Here is a 17,911-nt window from a genome sequence, read left to right as displayed (position 1 = left end):
TCTTTGCGCTGTCACCAACCGGCTGTGTAATCATGCACATCTCTGTGCTTCTGTTTTTCCCCTGCCACCCTTTGAGTCTGTTTCAACTGTAAGCTCTTCAGAGCAGGGATTGTCTTTTACTACGTGTCTTATGGTGCTCAGTACCATGGGGCCCTGATCTCAACAGGGAGCCTTGTAAGTGCTATAGTCTCACCAGAAATAGTAGTAATTTCTCTTGAAACTGTGGCGTATCGCTGCAAGGACCGAACTGAGTATCTTGTGCCAAACTCTAGTTCTCTGTTAGAAGGTTGTTGGTATCTTTATCCGTAGCTCACGAAAGCTTATGCTCAAATAAATTTGTTGGTATCTTAATGTCAGTGTTCCAGGGTTCCTAAAATCAATTTCAATGAACAGTTGTTGGGTCTAGATTTAAACAATCTCCTGCAGTGTTTGCAATTATTGCAGCATTGTGCTAATGTGCAAGAACCAGACTGTGAGTGGCTTACGTTCTGTTTTTTCCCCAGGAACTCCTTTTTTAAATTATTATTATTTGAAATATTATTATTTCAAAGTGCATAAATGATTAAAAGAAATTATGGGTTTGGATGGCCTTTCCAGCATTAAATCAGGAACAGTGGTAGACACTGGAAAATGGGAACTGCTTTTAATGATGACTTTTAGCCTGACAGTCAATTTAAACTGTTAAAGACCAATGTAAGTCTGGCCCCTAATGGCTGCTGCTGATAGCTGCCGTTCATACTGATTCGTGAGGGTCAGAAGAAAAGCACTGAAGCGGGGAGTGGTGTCTTTGCCATCTCTGTTTTGGAGTTGATCTGTGTGCTGCTGTTCCCTGCCCGCCATGGGGTGGGTTCAAAATACAGCTCTTACACTTGGCAAACTTGAATTTGGCTTCCTTTTACCTGGGAGCTTTCAAAGACAGCCTGGGCACCCTGTCTCTAGGACGCTGCCCCGCTCCCCGTGAAATGCTGCTTGGGTTGAGCTGAAGGCCTGTTGGTATAAGCAGTCGGGGGCTAGCGGAGCATTCTGTGTTGGGGCCCCTGGACCTTTGGCACTTGCTTCCTCCAAGTCCATAGCAGCTAGAGTTCATCAGCCTTCAGGGCATGCCAAAGGGCTTGCCTGTTCTCTCTTCTCCATCAGGAGTAGGGTGCTGGGTAGTGGTGGTACGAGACTAACATTGGATGGATGCTCTTTTGTTGTAGAGTAAAAAAAGTCAAAATGAATTGAATTAATATGCAGCTAAGATCCTCCTTGTCACCAGAAGCCCCGGTTGGCACTGGATTTCTCTAAATGGCACATGGTGGGCAATTAAAGTAACCAGAATCCATTTGCTGAGCAGTGTAATTGAGTGAAGAGCTGTGTTAATCAGTAGTGGGTAAATGTATAGCTCACCCTAAGTCTATTCTAAAACCACTTACTGTTGAAAAGTATGATATCCCCTGCCACTTGTTTCTGCTTTCCCTTCTTTCTGTTAAATCCATGTACCAGGCTTGTATTTTATTGGAATGTGTGGCCTCTTCATTACAACAGGGGAGGTGGGACTCCTGGGGTCAGGTGATGTCAATGGAGCTGACGATGGATATCGGCTGAGAACCTTCCCCCTGGGTTCTGTTTCTGGCTCTGCCACGAACTCCTTTTTGTGACCTTGGGCAAATCACTTAACTAACCTGTGCCGCCTTCCCCCATCTGTCAACATTAGGCTCACTGCCCAAAGGCTGCTGTGAAGCTTAATGTTTAAAGCACATTGGTTGGTTGAAAGGCACGAAGGGCAAAACATTGGTTGTCATCCTAAAATATTGCAACTCCCAGGCCAAAAATTAATACCACAGGGGTTTTGTCTTGCAAGGGGCAAAAGTATCATGCACAGAAATGAGGGGGCAAATAATGGAAGCCAAAGAGATTTAGTAAATATTAGCAAAAATATATTTTTTTCGTGATCTTTTTGCGAATACAGACTAACACAGCTGCTACTCTGAAACCAGTAAATATTAGCTGTTCAGAATGCACAATTTAAAAAGTAAATGGAAGCAATGGATTCGACCCAAATTCAAACCAACTTGTATTGTCAGTGGAGGGGGAATACTCTGTTGATGACTTGTAACATTTTATTTCCCACACGGAGTCCATGCGATCAGTTAGGTCGCAGTCTGTAGTAACACTAGACTAGCGTTCTGATGCGCTGCTTTGCAAGGAAGGCTTTTCACTGCAGACAGACCCCATTTTCTTGAGCACAACGAGACCTAACCTTTTGAAAATCCAGTGTCCCAGGCCACCTTGTCTGAGACCAAAACTTGCTAGTAAAAGATTTGAAGGAACTTATTGAAGCTGATTTAGCTCTTGTGTCTAAACTTGAGTGCATTTCGTTCATGTGCCAAGATTTCACAGCTAGATAGTATTGGGAACCTGTGTATATGTTTCGCTGCTCAATTGTGTGCCATAGGCCATATATTGCTCATGTACTTCTTTAGGTCAGATGTTAGGAGCCTGGATTTGAGAAGAATCTGGAATGCAGAAATTACTATGCTGAATAAAACTAGTGGTCTAGCTGGTCCAATATCCTGTCTCTGACGGTGGCCAGCACCAGCCGGTTCAGAAGACGGTGAAAGAAACCCTGCAATTGATGGCTATGGGATAACTTGCCCCACAGAATTTGTTTCTGACCCTTAATTGGCTTAAGCCCGGAAACATGAGGCTTGTTGCATCCAATTCAAAATCCTCAATCTCCTTACTATTACAACTCTGGATGATTGTTTCGCATATTCCCTGTTGCTGTGATGTTCTGAGTTGCCACAATGTCTAATAGCCATGAAATCCTAGATGGCCACACTTTTGGCTACCTGGGCTGTAATATTGGTGGCCTGATACTCGGAGCCACCAAACACCCCCGGAAATCAATATGAACTCTGTGCCTTTGGAAAATTAGGCCATCCTATTCTAATTCCGCTGAGTAATGCTGCTGGAACAATATTCCACAGTCTACTGGAAATGTCTTCCTAAGGCTGCATTGGCTGCCTTCCAGCTGCTCAGTAACTTGGCTCACTTCTCCGTCGGTTCTGCCAAACAGCATCACTCTTCTGTGCAGTCTGAAGCTGCCACGATAAACTTTCAGCAATCCATTGGGCTTCCCGTTACAGCCTTTAGTCTCTTGCCGAAAAATGTTCACCGGGTTTTGCGTGTCACTTATTGAAAAGCCAGCACTAAACCTGTAAAAAATGAAAGTCCTTCGGGAGCTACTGTTTTACCATTAAACTGGATTATTCCACAGTTCGCAATAAAAGTGTAAACCATGCATCAAGTACACTTGCTAGTTTATGCGCACAAATTTATAACCTTAAAATGATGACGCTGCAGTACTATCTTCCCTTTTTTGCTTGATGAAAAAGGAAAAATGTGTGTAAAATCCCTTCTTTGGCAAGATGCGGTGACTACTTACCATGAAGCACCCAAGTGACAAAGTGGAAAGCTGGTGTTTATTTTGTGGCCGACAGTAAATTTTGCAAGGCAGACGTTTGCGAGATGGGGAGAAGTCGAATAGACCTCCTCCAAAATCAATGCCTCTCCTCTGGAGAGGAGATATAATATGAGGTTGTGTCTTCCAGTCGTCTGTTTTAAAATATGCCCGTGTCTTACTCGGATTGCACACAGGACCATACTAGGCTTCTACTTGGAAAGGGAGGCTTTCAATGAAAACCAAAGTACCGCAGGAAGCGGCGTTGGCTGGACAGGTGGCATTCTTCCTTCTTAAACGTTGAACTCATGTCATGCTGGTTGGTGCTGGGCTGCTGCAGATTCAACCTTTTGAATGTGAACTAAAAACTAATATCCTGACCAGCTCCTGATGATTCAAGATCTCATGGCACTTCTTATAAGGTCTGATGTCTTTACTCTGGTGTCCAGCCTGGCTCACTGTGGCATATACAAAGGCAGAATGTAAATTCTCCCTGTGATATTAATTGGGCATAGTATTGTGTGTTTGCCTTTAAACTGTTTTTGTGTACTGCTACTGCTCTTCACCCCAGAGGTGGCTGCATTTCAACGATGGGTGGAGTGAAGTGTGTGTGTGTGTGTGTGTGTGTGTGTGTGTGTGAGAAAAACTAGAACACACCTGTGTAAATAGTTCACTCCACCCATTACACACTGGGATTATATACGTACATGTGTAATCTCTTCATAGTTCTTAAATGCTTGAGAGATACACGGGTCTCTTGCCCTCAGAGGATGTCCTGTATGAGAAGAGGAGATACATATATTTTTGGCCATTAAGAGCACGCACAACCTTATAATAAACGCCATATTTAGCTGGGTGCTGTAAACTTGCTTCCCTTCCACAGAGGCTTGCCTTACGAATGGAACATTACTAGCCATATAGGCTTGACGAGCAGAGGCCTCCTGTCACAGAACCTCTTGAGCCTATGGAGCTGTGGGCAATTGTCTAGGAGAACTGGAGGGTTCTGGTTCAAAAAAACAAAACTGAAAATAGCACGCCAAAAGAAAAAAAAAGGCAGGTCCTAGGTTTATAAAGCTGATAGTGCCCGTGGGCTTTCCAGGCACTTGAACACCAGGTGCTAGTTGCAGTAGAAATACGTAGACAGACATGCATACAAGCAACCTTGGACCAGAATGACCTCTGCAATCCTGTAAAAAAGAGCAGTCCTGTGGTGGCTCTGATTTGCTCTGTCACAAGGAGACAAACAAACTGCAGAGGGGTGTGCATATTTGTGCTGCATAAGCGGTGGCCCAATTTCTCCTCACATCGCTGAGCTGGTTCCTTTCCAAGTCCAGTTCGGAGCTGTGGATGTTCAGCATTCTTGGAAACCTAGTCCAGATGCCTTGTAACTCAGCTTCGATCATCTCTTCCTAGGGGAGTTGCACTGAAGCCATTCAAAGTTGTGTAAGGGATACAAGGTGAAAGACACATGGCTATTGGTTTGGTGGTATGTGTGTCCCCCCCCCCCCCCTTGGATCTGTTTGGGGCTCCTGTGTACCCAGCACTTGGAACCAGACATCCAATTTGTATGATACCTAGCTAGCCCTCCATCGCTGGACTGTCTGAGCGCCTTACAAACATTAATAAAGGAATTCATCTTCCTACCACCCCTGGAAGGCGGGGAAGCATTGCCCCTACTTTGCAGGCCAGGCACAGAAAGGGAAAGTGACTTTGTCTACATTTGGGCAGGGAGTCTGTGCCAGAGCTGAACATAAGTGTCTGGAGTCCCAGGCTGGTGCTGTTCCTGCAAGACCAACCTTCTCCAAGGAGTACTGTTTAGTGAGGTGGGCCTTTTCTGACTCCTTTCCTCCCTTGCTTTTTACTCTGCCACGAACCCATTCACATCCGGGCGGGTGACTGGGCAGCTTGTTTCAAGGTGCAGGAGAGACCGGACTTTACTCCTTTCAGTAGCTTAATGGGTTAGTCTGTAACTAAGGGTAAATCTGCACTGCAGCTGGAGGTGTAACTGCAGCATGTGTGGACGGGCAGGGGCCTAGTTTACATTGGCGCTGACTCTGAGGGTCCGTAATTCACGTTGACTTCAGTTGGAGTTGTGGCTGCAAAGCACTTGTGAAAGTTGGGCTCTAATTATCCACGGAGCATGTCCGTGTCTTAATCCTAGAAATGTAGGGCTGGAAGAGAGCTTGAGACATGTTAAATCCAGGCCCTGGTGGTGAGGTGAGGACCAAATTAAATTTAGACCGTTCCTGACAGGCGTTTACCCACCATGTTCTTAAACCTCTAGTGATGGGGATTCCACGTGATCCATCTTGATCCAAGCAGTCTTCCACTCCGATGGGGCAATTGTGTTCTGGGGCCTGCAGGCTTTCTGGGTCACCTGATCTCTGGTCTCTGATGGTCACTCACCTTTGCTGCCTCAGCTTGCTGAGTGCTTCTCTTTCTGTTCTCATTCCCACTCCACTGGCAGCCAGGTGACGCTTACTGAGCTCTAGGTTTCTGCGTTCCTGGGCCTCCGATCAAGCTTTGTAGTAAACGTCACCTGGGTGCAGTGCACATGCAGGAGAGGCTAAGTGGAAACAACCTTGAACCCTGAGCTGGAAACGCATGCCTTAGAACAATGGGAGACTAGGAGCTCAATACTTTTAGCTTATCCAAACGATCAAGATTAGTGTGTAAATTCCTTCCCAGGGAGAAAAGGGCTCTTTAATCTAGTGGAGAAAGACATAAGAACAAAAGGTCGAAAGTTAAAGCCAGACAACTTAAAATTAAGAAACAAGGCACGCTTTTTTTAAATAAAAACAGTGAGGGTGATTGTTGGTACCAACTACCAAGAGGAATGGTGGGTTCTTCATATCTTGATGTCTCCAAATAAAGACCAAATGGCTTCCTAGAAGATAGGGTTTAGCCAGACACAAATTGGGCTCAATACAGGGGTAACGGGGTGACGTTTTGTGGTCTGTGTTGTCAGGAGGTTGGATGACACGATATGATGACCCTTCTGGCCTTTAAATTCTTTGACGCCTTCTGAATGGACTCTGGCCCACTACATATTCTGTGTCTGATAGCAAATGTAATTAGTTCCATTAGTTTATTTTATTGTTTTGCGCTGTGATTAAACCAGAACTCATTTCCTGTTGAGAGAAGCTTGCCACTGTTATGGGTAGCAAGTCCATTCTCTTGATACCTTATTTTGTTTGCAAATGCACCTAAATTCTTTTGAATTGCTTAAATTTGCAATCCTGCTGGTTGAAGTTGACAGTAGTTGAAGATTGAGGAAAGGGTGCAAGGATACAACTTCACAGCGCATTTGATAAGCTGTGTTGTAATAAACATTAATGTTGGTTTTTTGTTTTTTGTTTTTTTTTTTTTTTTTTTTTTTAAAAAGTCCGTCTTTCTGAACTTGGGCTAGGGAGAGAGTGCCAATTCCACCAAATAGACTCCACTCTCATTGCTCGATGCAAAAGACAGTCCACTGTATGAAACGCGTCAAGCCCTTATGGGCCAAGTTTTTATCTTACTTTGTCAGAAAGTAACTTTCTAATTTATTCTAGACTCCTGTTGTCTGCTACCCTTGAACCACGGGGGTCAATCTAATTGAGATTGTCCAGGGCATAGGTTGCTGCTTTTTTTATTTATTTATTTATTTATTTTTTTGCCTGTTGGCGTGGTCACTTCCAACAAAAGTAAGAATAGGTATCTCTGATATACATTTTCCATCAGCTGTGCTCTAGGAGTGGTTGACTTAATAAACATGGCAACATTCAGGAATAATTGCATTTTTAAGGGGAGCATAGCCATTTTGCAATAAATGTCCTGTGACACTTTTTTTTTTTGTATTTTTGACTGGTGTGTGTGGTGTTAAGCAAGTAGTTTTTAAGGGAGGTGAAACTTGGGCGTACACAGGACAGATCAGACTCCTGAAAGGGGTACCGTAGTCTGGAAAGGTTGAGAGCTATTGCTCCAGACTTAGACTGCATGTACATCCAATTTGGAAACAACCTGCAAGCACTAATTGTTAGCCTGTCAAACCCAAGTGATTTTGATGCTAAATTTTACTCAGCAGGTGGCTGTTGTATCTTTTATGCAACATAACATGAAGAAACCCATATACACGAGTTGCGTCCCAAATATGTGATTACTACCTATACATAAACAATCTAGGCCTAACTCTGAGGTGTCTGGTGCCAGCCCCTGTTAGATACCTTCTGCTCTATGAAAGCTACTTCATTTTTCATTGCCTTCCCCAGGTACTATATCTGCCTTTAACTTCACAGATAAGGTTTGTAAATGATCCCAGGCAAAGATGAATTTTTCACAAAGAGCCTGCCTGAGTTAAGTGTTCTGTCTCCCTTTGTATCCGTAAACTTTTTGAAAGCCCTGTAAAGGAAGATGCTTGCTGCTAAATTATGTAAATTGACGGAATCCATTTTACTACTTGTTACAAGACGGCGGTGGTTTCATTCCACCTGTTGTTGTTGTTGTTCTCCCTCTACTCCCTGCAAATAAATTCATGACCCTGGAGTCTGAACAGGTTGAGATTTTGTCACTTTCAAGAGTGTATTTGGTTGGCTTCTTGGCCTTAAAAATGCCATTCACGTGGGGCTGGTAACTATAACTGTCTTTGATGGGGAAGTAAAGTATCCTTCCCTTGCCTTCCTTATTATGGTGAAGTGGGGGGAGATTTCATGGGCTTGGTACTTAAAATGTCCATGGCATCAGAACAAAAAGCAATGTAGCCTTGGTTTCATTCTAGAGTGTATTAAAAGAGGGCAAGCTGTCTTGGGTGTCCTAGTGATGAATTTTAAATTACTGGCTGTCAAGGTTCCTTCCCCACTTTGAACTCTAGGGTACAGTTGTGGGGACCTGCATGAAAAACCCCCTAAGCTTATTTTTACCAGCTTGGGTTAAAACTTCCCAAGATACAAACTATATAATTTTTTCCTTTTTGTCCCTGGACTTTATTGCTGCCACCACCAAGCATCTAACAAATATAACAGGGAAAGAGCCCACTTGGAAATGTCTGTCTTTCTTTCTCCCCCTCTCCCTCCCCCCCCCCCCCCGCCCTACACACCCTTTCCTGGGGAAGGCTTGATTAAAAATCCTCACCAATTTGCATAGGTGAACACAGACCCAAACCCTTGGATCTTAAGAACCAATGAAAAAGCAATCGGGTTATTAAAGAATTTTAATTGAGGGGGGGGGAAAAAAGTAAAATCACCTCAGTAAAATCAGGATGGTAAATACCTTTACAGGGTAATCAGATTCAAAACATAGAGAATCTCTCTAGGCAAAACCTTAACTTACAAAAAAACACAAACAGGAAATATATATATTCCATTCAGCACAACTTATTTTATCAGCCATTTAAAGAAAAGAGAATCTAACGCATATCTAACTAGATTGCTTATTAACTCTTTACACGAGTTCCGACCTGTATTCCTGCTCTTGTCCCGGCAAAAGAGACAGAAAGAGAACCCTTGGTTTTCTCCCCCTCCAGCTTTGGAAGTATCTTGTCTCCTCATTGGTTATTTTGGTCGGGTGCCAGCAAGGTTATCTTTAGCTTCTTAACCCTTTACAGGTGAAAGGGTTTTTCCTCTGGCCAGGAGGGATTTAAAGGTGGTTAGCCTTCCCTTTTTATATTTGACACTGCCTTCCTCCATAATATTCCAGATTTTTGCTGCGGCTGTAGAACCTTATTCAAGTTCACAAACAGAAGTTGGCACAGGAGGTCACACCAGCACTGTCTCCATTCATGAAAGGCCATCCATTTAGCATCTGTGGAGGATTAGAGTAGCATGCCCACAGAGAGGTGTGCTCAGATCACTAGCTTATCAATAAAGCTGCACATGTTGGTGGGGGGAAAACACCCTCTGAGAACCAGGATGGTCACCCCAAGCTGCTATTTACAGAGCCTGTTACTGAAAAGTACATTTCTGCTGGACCCTTCTTGAGGCGCAGTAACCAGAGGTTTCCCTGCCCAGAAGAAACCTGAAGACTCCAAGGCACGATTGATGGTCCTGTGTTTCACATGACTACTGAAAGCACTCTCTGTGCTCCAACCCTAGGGTGAACCGCGCACTGTGCAAGATCCAAGGGAAGAGAGTTCTTGAGTCCTTCCAGAATGCATCAAGCAAATGTTTCTTTTTGTCCCTTTTGAAAAGGGCACGTAGCATCGGTGGTGGTGGGTTTATTTATATTACCATAGCTCCTAGAAGCCCTTGTTGTGAACAAGGCCCTCATTGTAGTAGGTGCTGTACAAACACAAAAGTGGTGATGAAACTCTTAGTTCTCTGGATTTATTAATCGGGCTTGCAATGAGGATTGTGTTGCTCCCCCAACCCCCATTAGATTAGATGACATTTTAATGCTTGAATTGGTTCTTTTCAAATGTTGTTGGGTGGGTGGTGTGGTGTGGTGGTTTTTTTTGTTTGTTTTGTTTGTTTTTTAAACTTCAGAGCCACAGTAACATGGAGGAATGTTTTAGCTAGTGGATTGGGAATTTACTACACAGGTGGTTCTGTACCCAAGAATGAATGAATTTATTTATTTTTTTAAAATAATGTTAGTATAAGTTCTGTACTTAGCATGTCCACTTATGTAGTGTAATTGTATCCGAAGGCCTGCTTTCCTCCTCCCACCCCCAAACCTCTTACCCCCAGAATCCACAAAAATGAATGCTTTGACCATGTGCTGCTAATATAAGGAATTCATTATCAATACGTTGGGGTTTTGTGAGCGAGGCGCTGGGAGGGGGTGGGTCTGGGTTCAGCTCTTGGTTCAGTCAGTGACTTTTCACAAGTCATTTAAGGCTCTGACCCAACCAAGCATTTAAGCACATGCCTAACGTCAGGCATGTAAATAGTACTTGGCTGCGTTGCTCGCTAGTCTGTGTGTCTACGCAGCAACTAGACGCCCACGGCTGGCTCAGGCTGGCCGACTCGGGCTCGACTGAGACTTTCATTGCTGTGTAGATGTCGGGGCTCAGCTGGAGCCCAGGCTCTAGGACTTGGACATGTGGGAGAGTCCCAGAAGTCTACACTGCAATGAAACGGTCCCGCGAGTCTGAGTCAACTGGCATGGGCTAGCTGCAGGGTTGGGTTTTTTTGTTTGTTGTTTTTTTTTTAATTGCTGTACAGACATACCCTTTGTGTCTTGGATACCACGTTCTATAAAATGGGGTTAATAACAAATATCTAGGTATGATTATAATCTAGATACCCTGTGTGGGGCCCAGTCACCATACACCTCCCAACACCCCATTGGTGGGAAAGTTACTATTATCCCCATTTGACAGATGGGAACTGAGGCACAATGGGTCTTCGCCAAGATCACCCAAGGAGTCTGAACCCCAGGCTAGTGCTCTAACCACAATACTGTCTTTGTCCTCTTCCTTCCACCTTTCTCTGTTTTTAGATCAGAGGTGGGCAAACTACGGCCCGCAGGCCATATCCGGCCTGTGGGACCCTCCTGCCCAGCCCCTGAGCTCCTGGCCTGGGAGGCTAGCCCCTAGCCCCTCCCCTGCAGCCTCAGCTCACTGTGCCACTGGCACAATGCTCTGCGCGGTGGGGCTGCAGAGCCGCGGCCTGACCCTGTGCTCTGTGCTGCACCGTGCGTGGCTGGCTCCAGCTGGGTGGCGCGGCTATAGCTCCGGCAGCCAGCAGTGCTCCAGACAGCATGGTAAGGGAGCAGGGTGGGGTTGGATAGAGGGCAGGGGAGTTTGGGGGGGGCAGGGGTGTGGATAGGGGTCAGGGCAGGGAACGGGGGTTGAATGGAGGCAGGGGTCATGGAGGGCAAGTCAGGAAGGAGAGGGGGGCTTGGATGGGGTGGTCGGGGGCAGGGGTTCTGGGGGCGGTTAGGGAACAGGGAGAATGGGTGGCTGGATGGGACAGGGGTCCCGGGGGAGCAGTCAGGAATGAGAGGAGGGGTTGGATGGGGCGGTCGGGGACAGGGAACAGGGGGTGGTGGATGGGGTAGGAGTCCCTGGGGGGCTATCAGGGGGCAAGAAGTGGGGGGGTTGGATGGGGTGGGAGTGCTGGGGGCGGGGGCACGCCTGGCTGTTTGGGGAGGTACAGCCTCCCCTAACCGACCCTCCGTACAATTTTGGAAACCCGATGTGGCCCTCAGGCCAAAAAGCTTGCCCGCCCCTGGATTAGATCATAGCTCTTGGGGACATGGATGGTCTCTTCTGTACTAAGTACATCCCCAAGCACATTGGAGCCTGATTTCTCTTGGGGTGGGCTAAAGGAGATACTGAGTTAATGTCCAATAATACGTTATTACTATTAGCTCAGATATTTTAAGGAAATGTCCACACATTGCTGTTAGGTTGTCATTTTTGAGTATGCTGCTATGTTCCTTTTTAATCTTTGTGTATCATTTCAACAATACACTGACGGCGATTGGAATCACTGTGTCCAAATTTATTTGATCTCTAAAAGCCAGGTTCAGAATTCTGATGAGAGAATAGTCGTCCTATTCTTGTCGAGTGTTCCAAGTAAGCAGTACTGGCCTCTTATTTCTGAGCATTGGTAATAAAGATGAAAGGCTTTCCTCATAATCCAACAATGTAGGTTGTAGGGGCCCTGACTTCGTTAATAGTCATGACCACAAAATGAATTGTGTGATGCTTTTTAAAGCAATACCCTCCAACAATGCACAGGAGATTGCTTCGTGTTCTGCGTGGCAGGAATTGGGCTTCTAATGCAATTTGCAAAAGTGCTTCCAAAGCTGTAAATGTGCTCCGCTTGCGGCATTTAGTGAAGGCTGTGGATGTTTTGTGGTTCTGGCTTCTGTAGAAGGCAATGCTGCTGTTTTATAGTCCAGATTTCCCCTCTCTGATGGAAACTAATGGTGCAATAAAAGACCATGTGGCATGCTAAGTAACTTGCATAATTGCTTGTTGCTATCGTATATTCTTGACTTCGATTTCTTTAATTGAAAATTTGCCCCTTCCGATGCTTATTTCCCTGAAATAACCATATAAGTAGAGATACAAGCTGTGGTGCTGGGCTGATCAAAGATACTGTCACTAAGGCACTGAAGAGAGCTGCTGAATACCCTCCTTACTCCGTGTACACCAAGGAGGCTGTGAAAACAGCCAGAAGCCAAAAGACCAGGCTTGGAAGCAAGGATCAAGGCGTTTCTCCATTACTGAATGAGCTGTTTCTTGCAGGTGGATTTGCTATCGTGTTTCTGGTGAGGACTAACAATGGGATGAAATGTGCCCTGAAACGAATGTATGTCAACAATGAGCACGATTTGCAAGTCTGCAAAAGAGAGATTCAGATCATGGTAAGTCATGCTGCATTAGGGGTCCTGAAGTGTTTATGGAAAGGCGTGTCATCTGGGGCTGTGATCTGTCAATGTGGTCGACTCTCCTAGTTTTATCACAAGTCTTGCAATATTTGTGGGGTTTTTTCTTTTTAAAATATATATATATACACACACACACACACACACACACACACACACACACACACACACACACAGAGAGAGAGAGCGCTCTTGGAGTCGTGTGACTTTTTTTTTTTAAGTGAGAATCTCCGCTTTCATCATTTTCAAAGTAAGTTTCTAGCCCTTGTGGCTGTTGAACATGTGAATCCTAAAGTTTCAAAATCCAGAAAGCAAATCAAGGAACTAAAGAATTTATTTATAAAATCTCATGAAATCTTTTAAGCCTACCTCCTGATTTTTTTGGGGATCTGGGTGAGGGCTTGACCAATGTTCCTCTAATTTTTTTTACATCTGTGTGGAACGAATTTTGTTACGTCCACCAATGTGGAGGCGATGTGTAGCGGGGTAGAACTGAGGGGCTCGGGGCTGGGGCAGAGGAGTAGGGGGACGAGAGCTCTGGGATGGGGCCGGGGATGAGGGGTTCAGGGTACGGGGGGCATCAGGGTTGGGGTAAGGGCTCCGGCTGCATGGATGGACTCTGGGATGGGGCTGGGGATGAGGAGTTTGGGGTGCAGGCTGCCCTGGGGCTGCAGCGGGGGGAGAGGACTCCTCTTGCCCCAGCAGCCTGGGTCTGGGGAGAGGCCCCTCTCGCTCCCCACCTGTGCGGCCCTTGATAGCCTGCTGCATGGCCATGCAGCTTAGAGGGAACATAAGGTTTGATCGAAGTTTCTGAACACTGGAGGCTAGCAGTACTGAGCTTTGCACGGTTGAACTTGATCAGCACTTGAATGGGAGACATCCAAGTAGAGATGAATCTGAGAGCAGCCTCTAACCTTCAGGTTGGAGTTGGTACAAATGTTGATATGGATGTCGTCTGGTAAAAATGTGTATGCTGAGCAGCCGTTATAAAGGTAACTGTCTGTAATGGCCTAGAAGAGTAGTCTGCAATATTAAAAGTAATTGGTCGTATTGGAGGCTAGTTGCAGACCTAATTTAAATAGGGTGGCTGGTTATTGTTTGGATAATGCAAACACAAGTTCAAAGGGTGTTTCTGTGTGCATTGCGGGGCTGCTTCCAGGGATCTTCATCTGGGCCTCTTAGCCCTCATTTGAACTTAGCAGCTTGGGCACTAAAGTTTTTTTTTTTTTGAAATAGCGATTCAAGGCTTTTTGCTTTTTCCTTGAGTTGTCCTAAAAGTTTGAGCCTTATCCCACTGTGAATTCAAATTAAGTGTAGCCTTGGAAAGGGACATATAGGATAGAATCCCTTACCTGCAACAGTAGCAAGTGGCATTCTCTGTAGTAACTCGCGTGTTACTTTTACAGCTGTGACTCTGAGCATGAGTTTCAGGAGTTACCACACCACACGATGATGTAGCACAGCTTTCAAGGAGACCTCCTCTTAGCCCTAGATGATCTGGGGACACAGCTAAGATTGGATCTTGTATTAGATTTTTTTTTTTTCCCAGTTTATACTCAAAGTTGGTTTGCTTGCATTTTATTTGTCCACTTCCTTCTCTTGACTGTGGAAGAAAACTATCTGCGTGATCTCATGTTAGCATGCCAAACCTGAAAAGCAACTGTAAAAGGAGTAAAGCCTTATTCAGCAGGTCTGCTCCTTCTCTGCATTGTTTTATCTGTTCATGTGAAACTCTTACTTCGTGTCAGATGTGCAGAACTGACACCGCATTGGGAGAGCCAACTGGATTCTCTGCTAGCCTGCACATCATCAGTGGACTCATTAATCAAGTTCCAATGGCAGGGCCACCCTGCAACGCCATTGTCTGCAATTTGTGCCCTCACTTACACCTGTGTTAACTCCGGGAAGCGAATAGCTGTCGCTGAGGGTAACAAGGTTGCACAGATGTAAGTGAAGGCCAAATTTGATGTGAAGCATCTTTATTACTGGTGAGGTTGCGCAAGAAGGACAGGACCCACCTCGACTGTCGCATCCCCAGCATGTTTGCCAACCTGGGCGTTAGAATGAAGCATCTCATGTAAGACCCCACCCCCGAAAGCCATTTTACTGTCATTCTACAGAAGAGCTGCATTTTTAAAAGGTCAAACTTGTTAGTTTAATCACATGCAGTTGAATCTGGGAAGAGCAAAGAGGAAATGCAGCTCATTCTAGAAATGGCTATTGCTGGCACAGTCTGCCTTGTGCAGATAGAAGTGCTTGATCTAGGCTATGCACCACGGGGCACCCGCTCAGTGGGATGACCTGAATCTGGATGAAGCTGTCATCATGGGCATGCCTCTTGAGCAGAGTCACAATAGATGGTTCATGGGGCTGGGTGACTTGCTGTTCAAGACTCCTTGCCCTAAGTGTCACCGGACAGGAAACCGACAAAGGCAGAACTGACATTTGATTAACTTCTTCTGTGTGGTGCCAAATGTAAAGTGACCCGTTCCTTAATATGGGGACCAGACAGGTCAACACTGGGAAATCTGTACTGTACAGATCAACCTATTTAAAATGTAACTGCTGTATACCTGGCTGTGTTGTGCTTTAAATGGTCTTTTCTTACAGAGGGATCTATCCGGGGGACACAAGAACATTGTTGGATACATTGATTCTAGTATAAATTCTGTGAGCATGGTGATGTGTGGGAAGTCTTGATTCTAATGGACTTTGCCGAGGTAAGCGTTCGCTCACTGTGTTGCTCATTGAGACAAGTATCCCTCTTAGAAACTCTCAAGGCACTATATCATTTTTCTTTCAGAAAACTACTGCTAGGCCCAACCCTTCCTTGGCATCAGTGAATAACTGGTAACCAAGCCAGTCGAGAACCCTGTCCCACAATAAAATGAATAGGCCTCCATTATACATGAATAAGAATATAGAACTGCTAGCACCTTCTTCCATTGGCAAAGATGTTCGTTGCTTAAGTTGCTAAGCCTAATTCTCTGTGTTTTATTTCCATCTGCTGCTTCCACGTGAAATAACCTCAGGCTTCTGAGGCCACCAGACTAAACAATGGCTCCTTTGCTTAATGTTGTGTATGAACTTTTCTGCGAGTCGCATTCTGATAGTGCATAAGTCGGTTTCTAAATTCCCCAACTTCAAATGATTCTAACCACAGATAGATCAAAGCCTCCAATGGGCTGGGACGTTATTAAAACTAAGTGCCGGGCGGGAGGGAAGGGGTATATAAAGTAACTTTTTGTACAAAAACAATATGGATTTCAGGCCTCTGGAATAATCCCCTAGGTCAGGCAGAAGTACGTGAGCATTGTCAAGTAGTGAGACTCCTATGAAGACTTGATTACCACACATCTGAAAAGGAATCTGCCAGTGTGCTATTCAAGAGAGAGATGGATGCAATTATACATCTGTTAGATTTGTAGAGACATCTGTTGCATAGGGCTTAGAGGGAAGGCTGAGGCTTTGTTTCCCGCAACGATGATAGGGACGGAGAAGACCCGCCTCCGGATGCCCTGTAGTGTCATGAAAACAATTTACTGAAAATGCCTAGCTTGCCTAGGTGGCAAACGCTTCTGAACATTTTAGAGACAATCTTTAAAAATATTGGACATCCGTCATTCTGCCTCCACGTGGCAGAGATCACTCTCTGATATAAGCACAAACGGTTTAAAACTGAGTTTAATTGCCACTGCTGTACAGTATGTTGGTGTTAGACGGTTTTGACACCTCTGATATTTATGACTTAAATGACACTTCTTTCTACAAGTTTTATGCCAAAGTTTTCAAAGTAACTAGTGATTTTTGGGTGCTCAACTCAAACACCTGGAAGTAGCCAGAGTTTCAGAGGACACGTACACAAAGTGAGGCACCAAAAATCATTGGTCCCGTTGAAAATTTTGGTCTGTCACTCTCCGGTCTGTCACTTTCTCAAGGCACGCCCCCTCCCCCCCACATATCTCCACCGCAAAAAAACCTCATCGTTGAGATGTGTTTCTGGCCAACATGGATGAGATGTCTGTCTTTTTTTTTTTTTTTTTTTTTTTTTTTTTTTTTTTGCCTAAATACGGGCAAAAAAAGTTGGGGAACTATATTTAGCCCAGAGGTTCTCAACCAGGGATACGTGTACCCTTGGGGGTACACGGAGGTCTTCCAAGGGGGTACATCAACTCGTCTAGATTTGCCTAGTTTTACAACAGGCTACATAAAAAGCCGTAGCAAAGTCAGTACAAACTAAAATTTTGTACAGACAATGAGTTGTTTATACTGCTCTATATACTATACATTGAAATGTAAGTACAATATTTATATTCAAATTGATTTATTTTATAATTTATATAAGGTAAAAGTGAGAAAGTCAGTGATTTTTCAGTAATGTGCTGTGACATTTGTACTTTTATGTCTGGTTTTGTAAGCAAGTAGTCTTTAAGTGAGATGAAACTTGGAGGAATGCAAGCAAATCAGACTACTGAAAGGAGTACGGTACTCTGGAAAGGGGTGCTTAGTGGAAATTTTAAATCTTAGAGATTAAAATCAATAACTCCTTTCAAATCACTTTCCAAACATAAATTCTCCATGTGGCGCCTCCTGACAGGTAAGGTACATAAGACGTTTGATTTTACCAATGGATCGGGAGGTTACGTTGGTTGCTTAAGTGAGATGCTGACGGCCACAGGGAGAGATTTTTGTCCAAAGTGGAGTTGGAACTCATGAGTTTGTTGTTCCCAGGATTATGCTGTGCCCATAAGGTCACACATGCCACAATACCAGGCAGTTTAAAACCCAGCATGTTGGACCCCTTTGGAGAAGGTGGCTCCTTTTGACTGGTCTGTGCTTTAGCAATATGTGCGGGTCTAATTTATTTTGCTTTTTCCTCCTTTCAGGAGGCCAGGTGGTGAACCTGATGAACCAACGCTTGCAGACAGGATTCACAGAGAATGAAGTCTTGCAGATCTTTTGCGACACCTGTGAAGCCGTAGCCAGGTTGCACCAGTGTAAAACACCTATAATCCACAGGGATCTGAAGGTAACTTTGTAGATACCAATGGTATGGGGTGGAGCTGTCCGAATAACTTATTTGATGGTCAACTCTTCTGGGCAAGGACGGGGTCTACCCTCTATACAATGCCTGGCACAATGGGTCCTCGCTCC

The 17,911-nt window shown here is 44.8% G+C and overlaps 1 protein-coding gene across 1 annotated transcript in view; it reads left to right on the top strand.

Annotated features, from left to right (window-relative positions):
* AAK1 (AP2 associated kinase 1) overlaps positions 1-17,911 on the top strand; it is a 117,436-nt gene that overhangs the window by 34,319 nt on the left and 65,206 nt on the right. Inside the window, 5 exon segments of the mRNA XM_038384645.2 lie at positions 12,618-12,736; positions 15,368-15,431; positions 15,434-15,471; positions 15,978-15,984; positions 17,644-17,786. Coding sequence (XP_038240573.1) covers positions 12,618-12,736; positions 15,368-15,431; positions 15,434-15,471; positions 15,978-15,984; positions 17,644-17,786 — 371 coding nt within the window.

Source organism: Dermochelys coriacea, chromosome 26 (assembly GCF_009764565.3).
Source record: "Dermochelys coriacea isolate rDerCor1 chromosome 26, rDerCor1.pri.v4, whole genome shotgun sequence".
Taxonomy (NCBI): domain Eukaryota; kingdom Metazoa; phylum Chordata; order Testudines; family Dermochelyidae; genus Dermochelys; species Dermochelys coriacea.
This window is presented reverse-complemented; position numbering and strand designations above follow the sequence as displayed.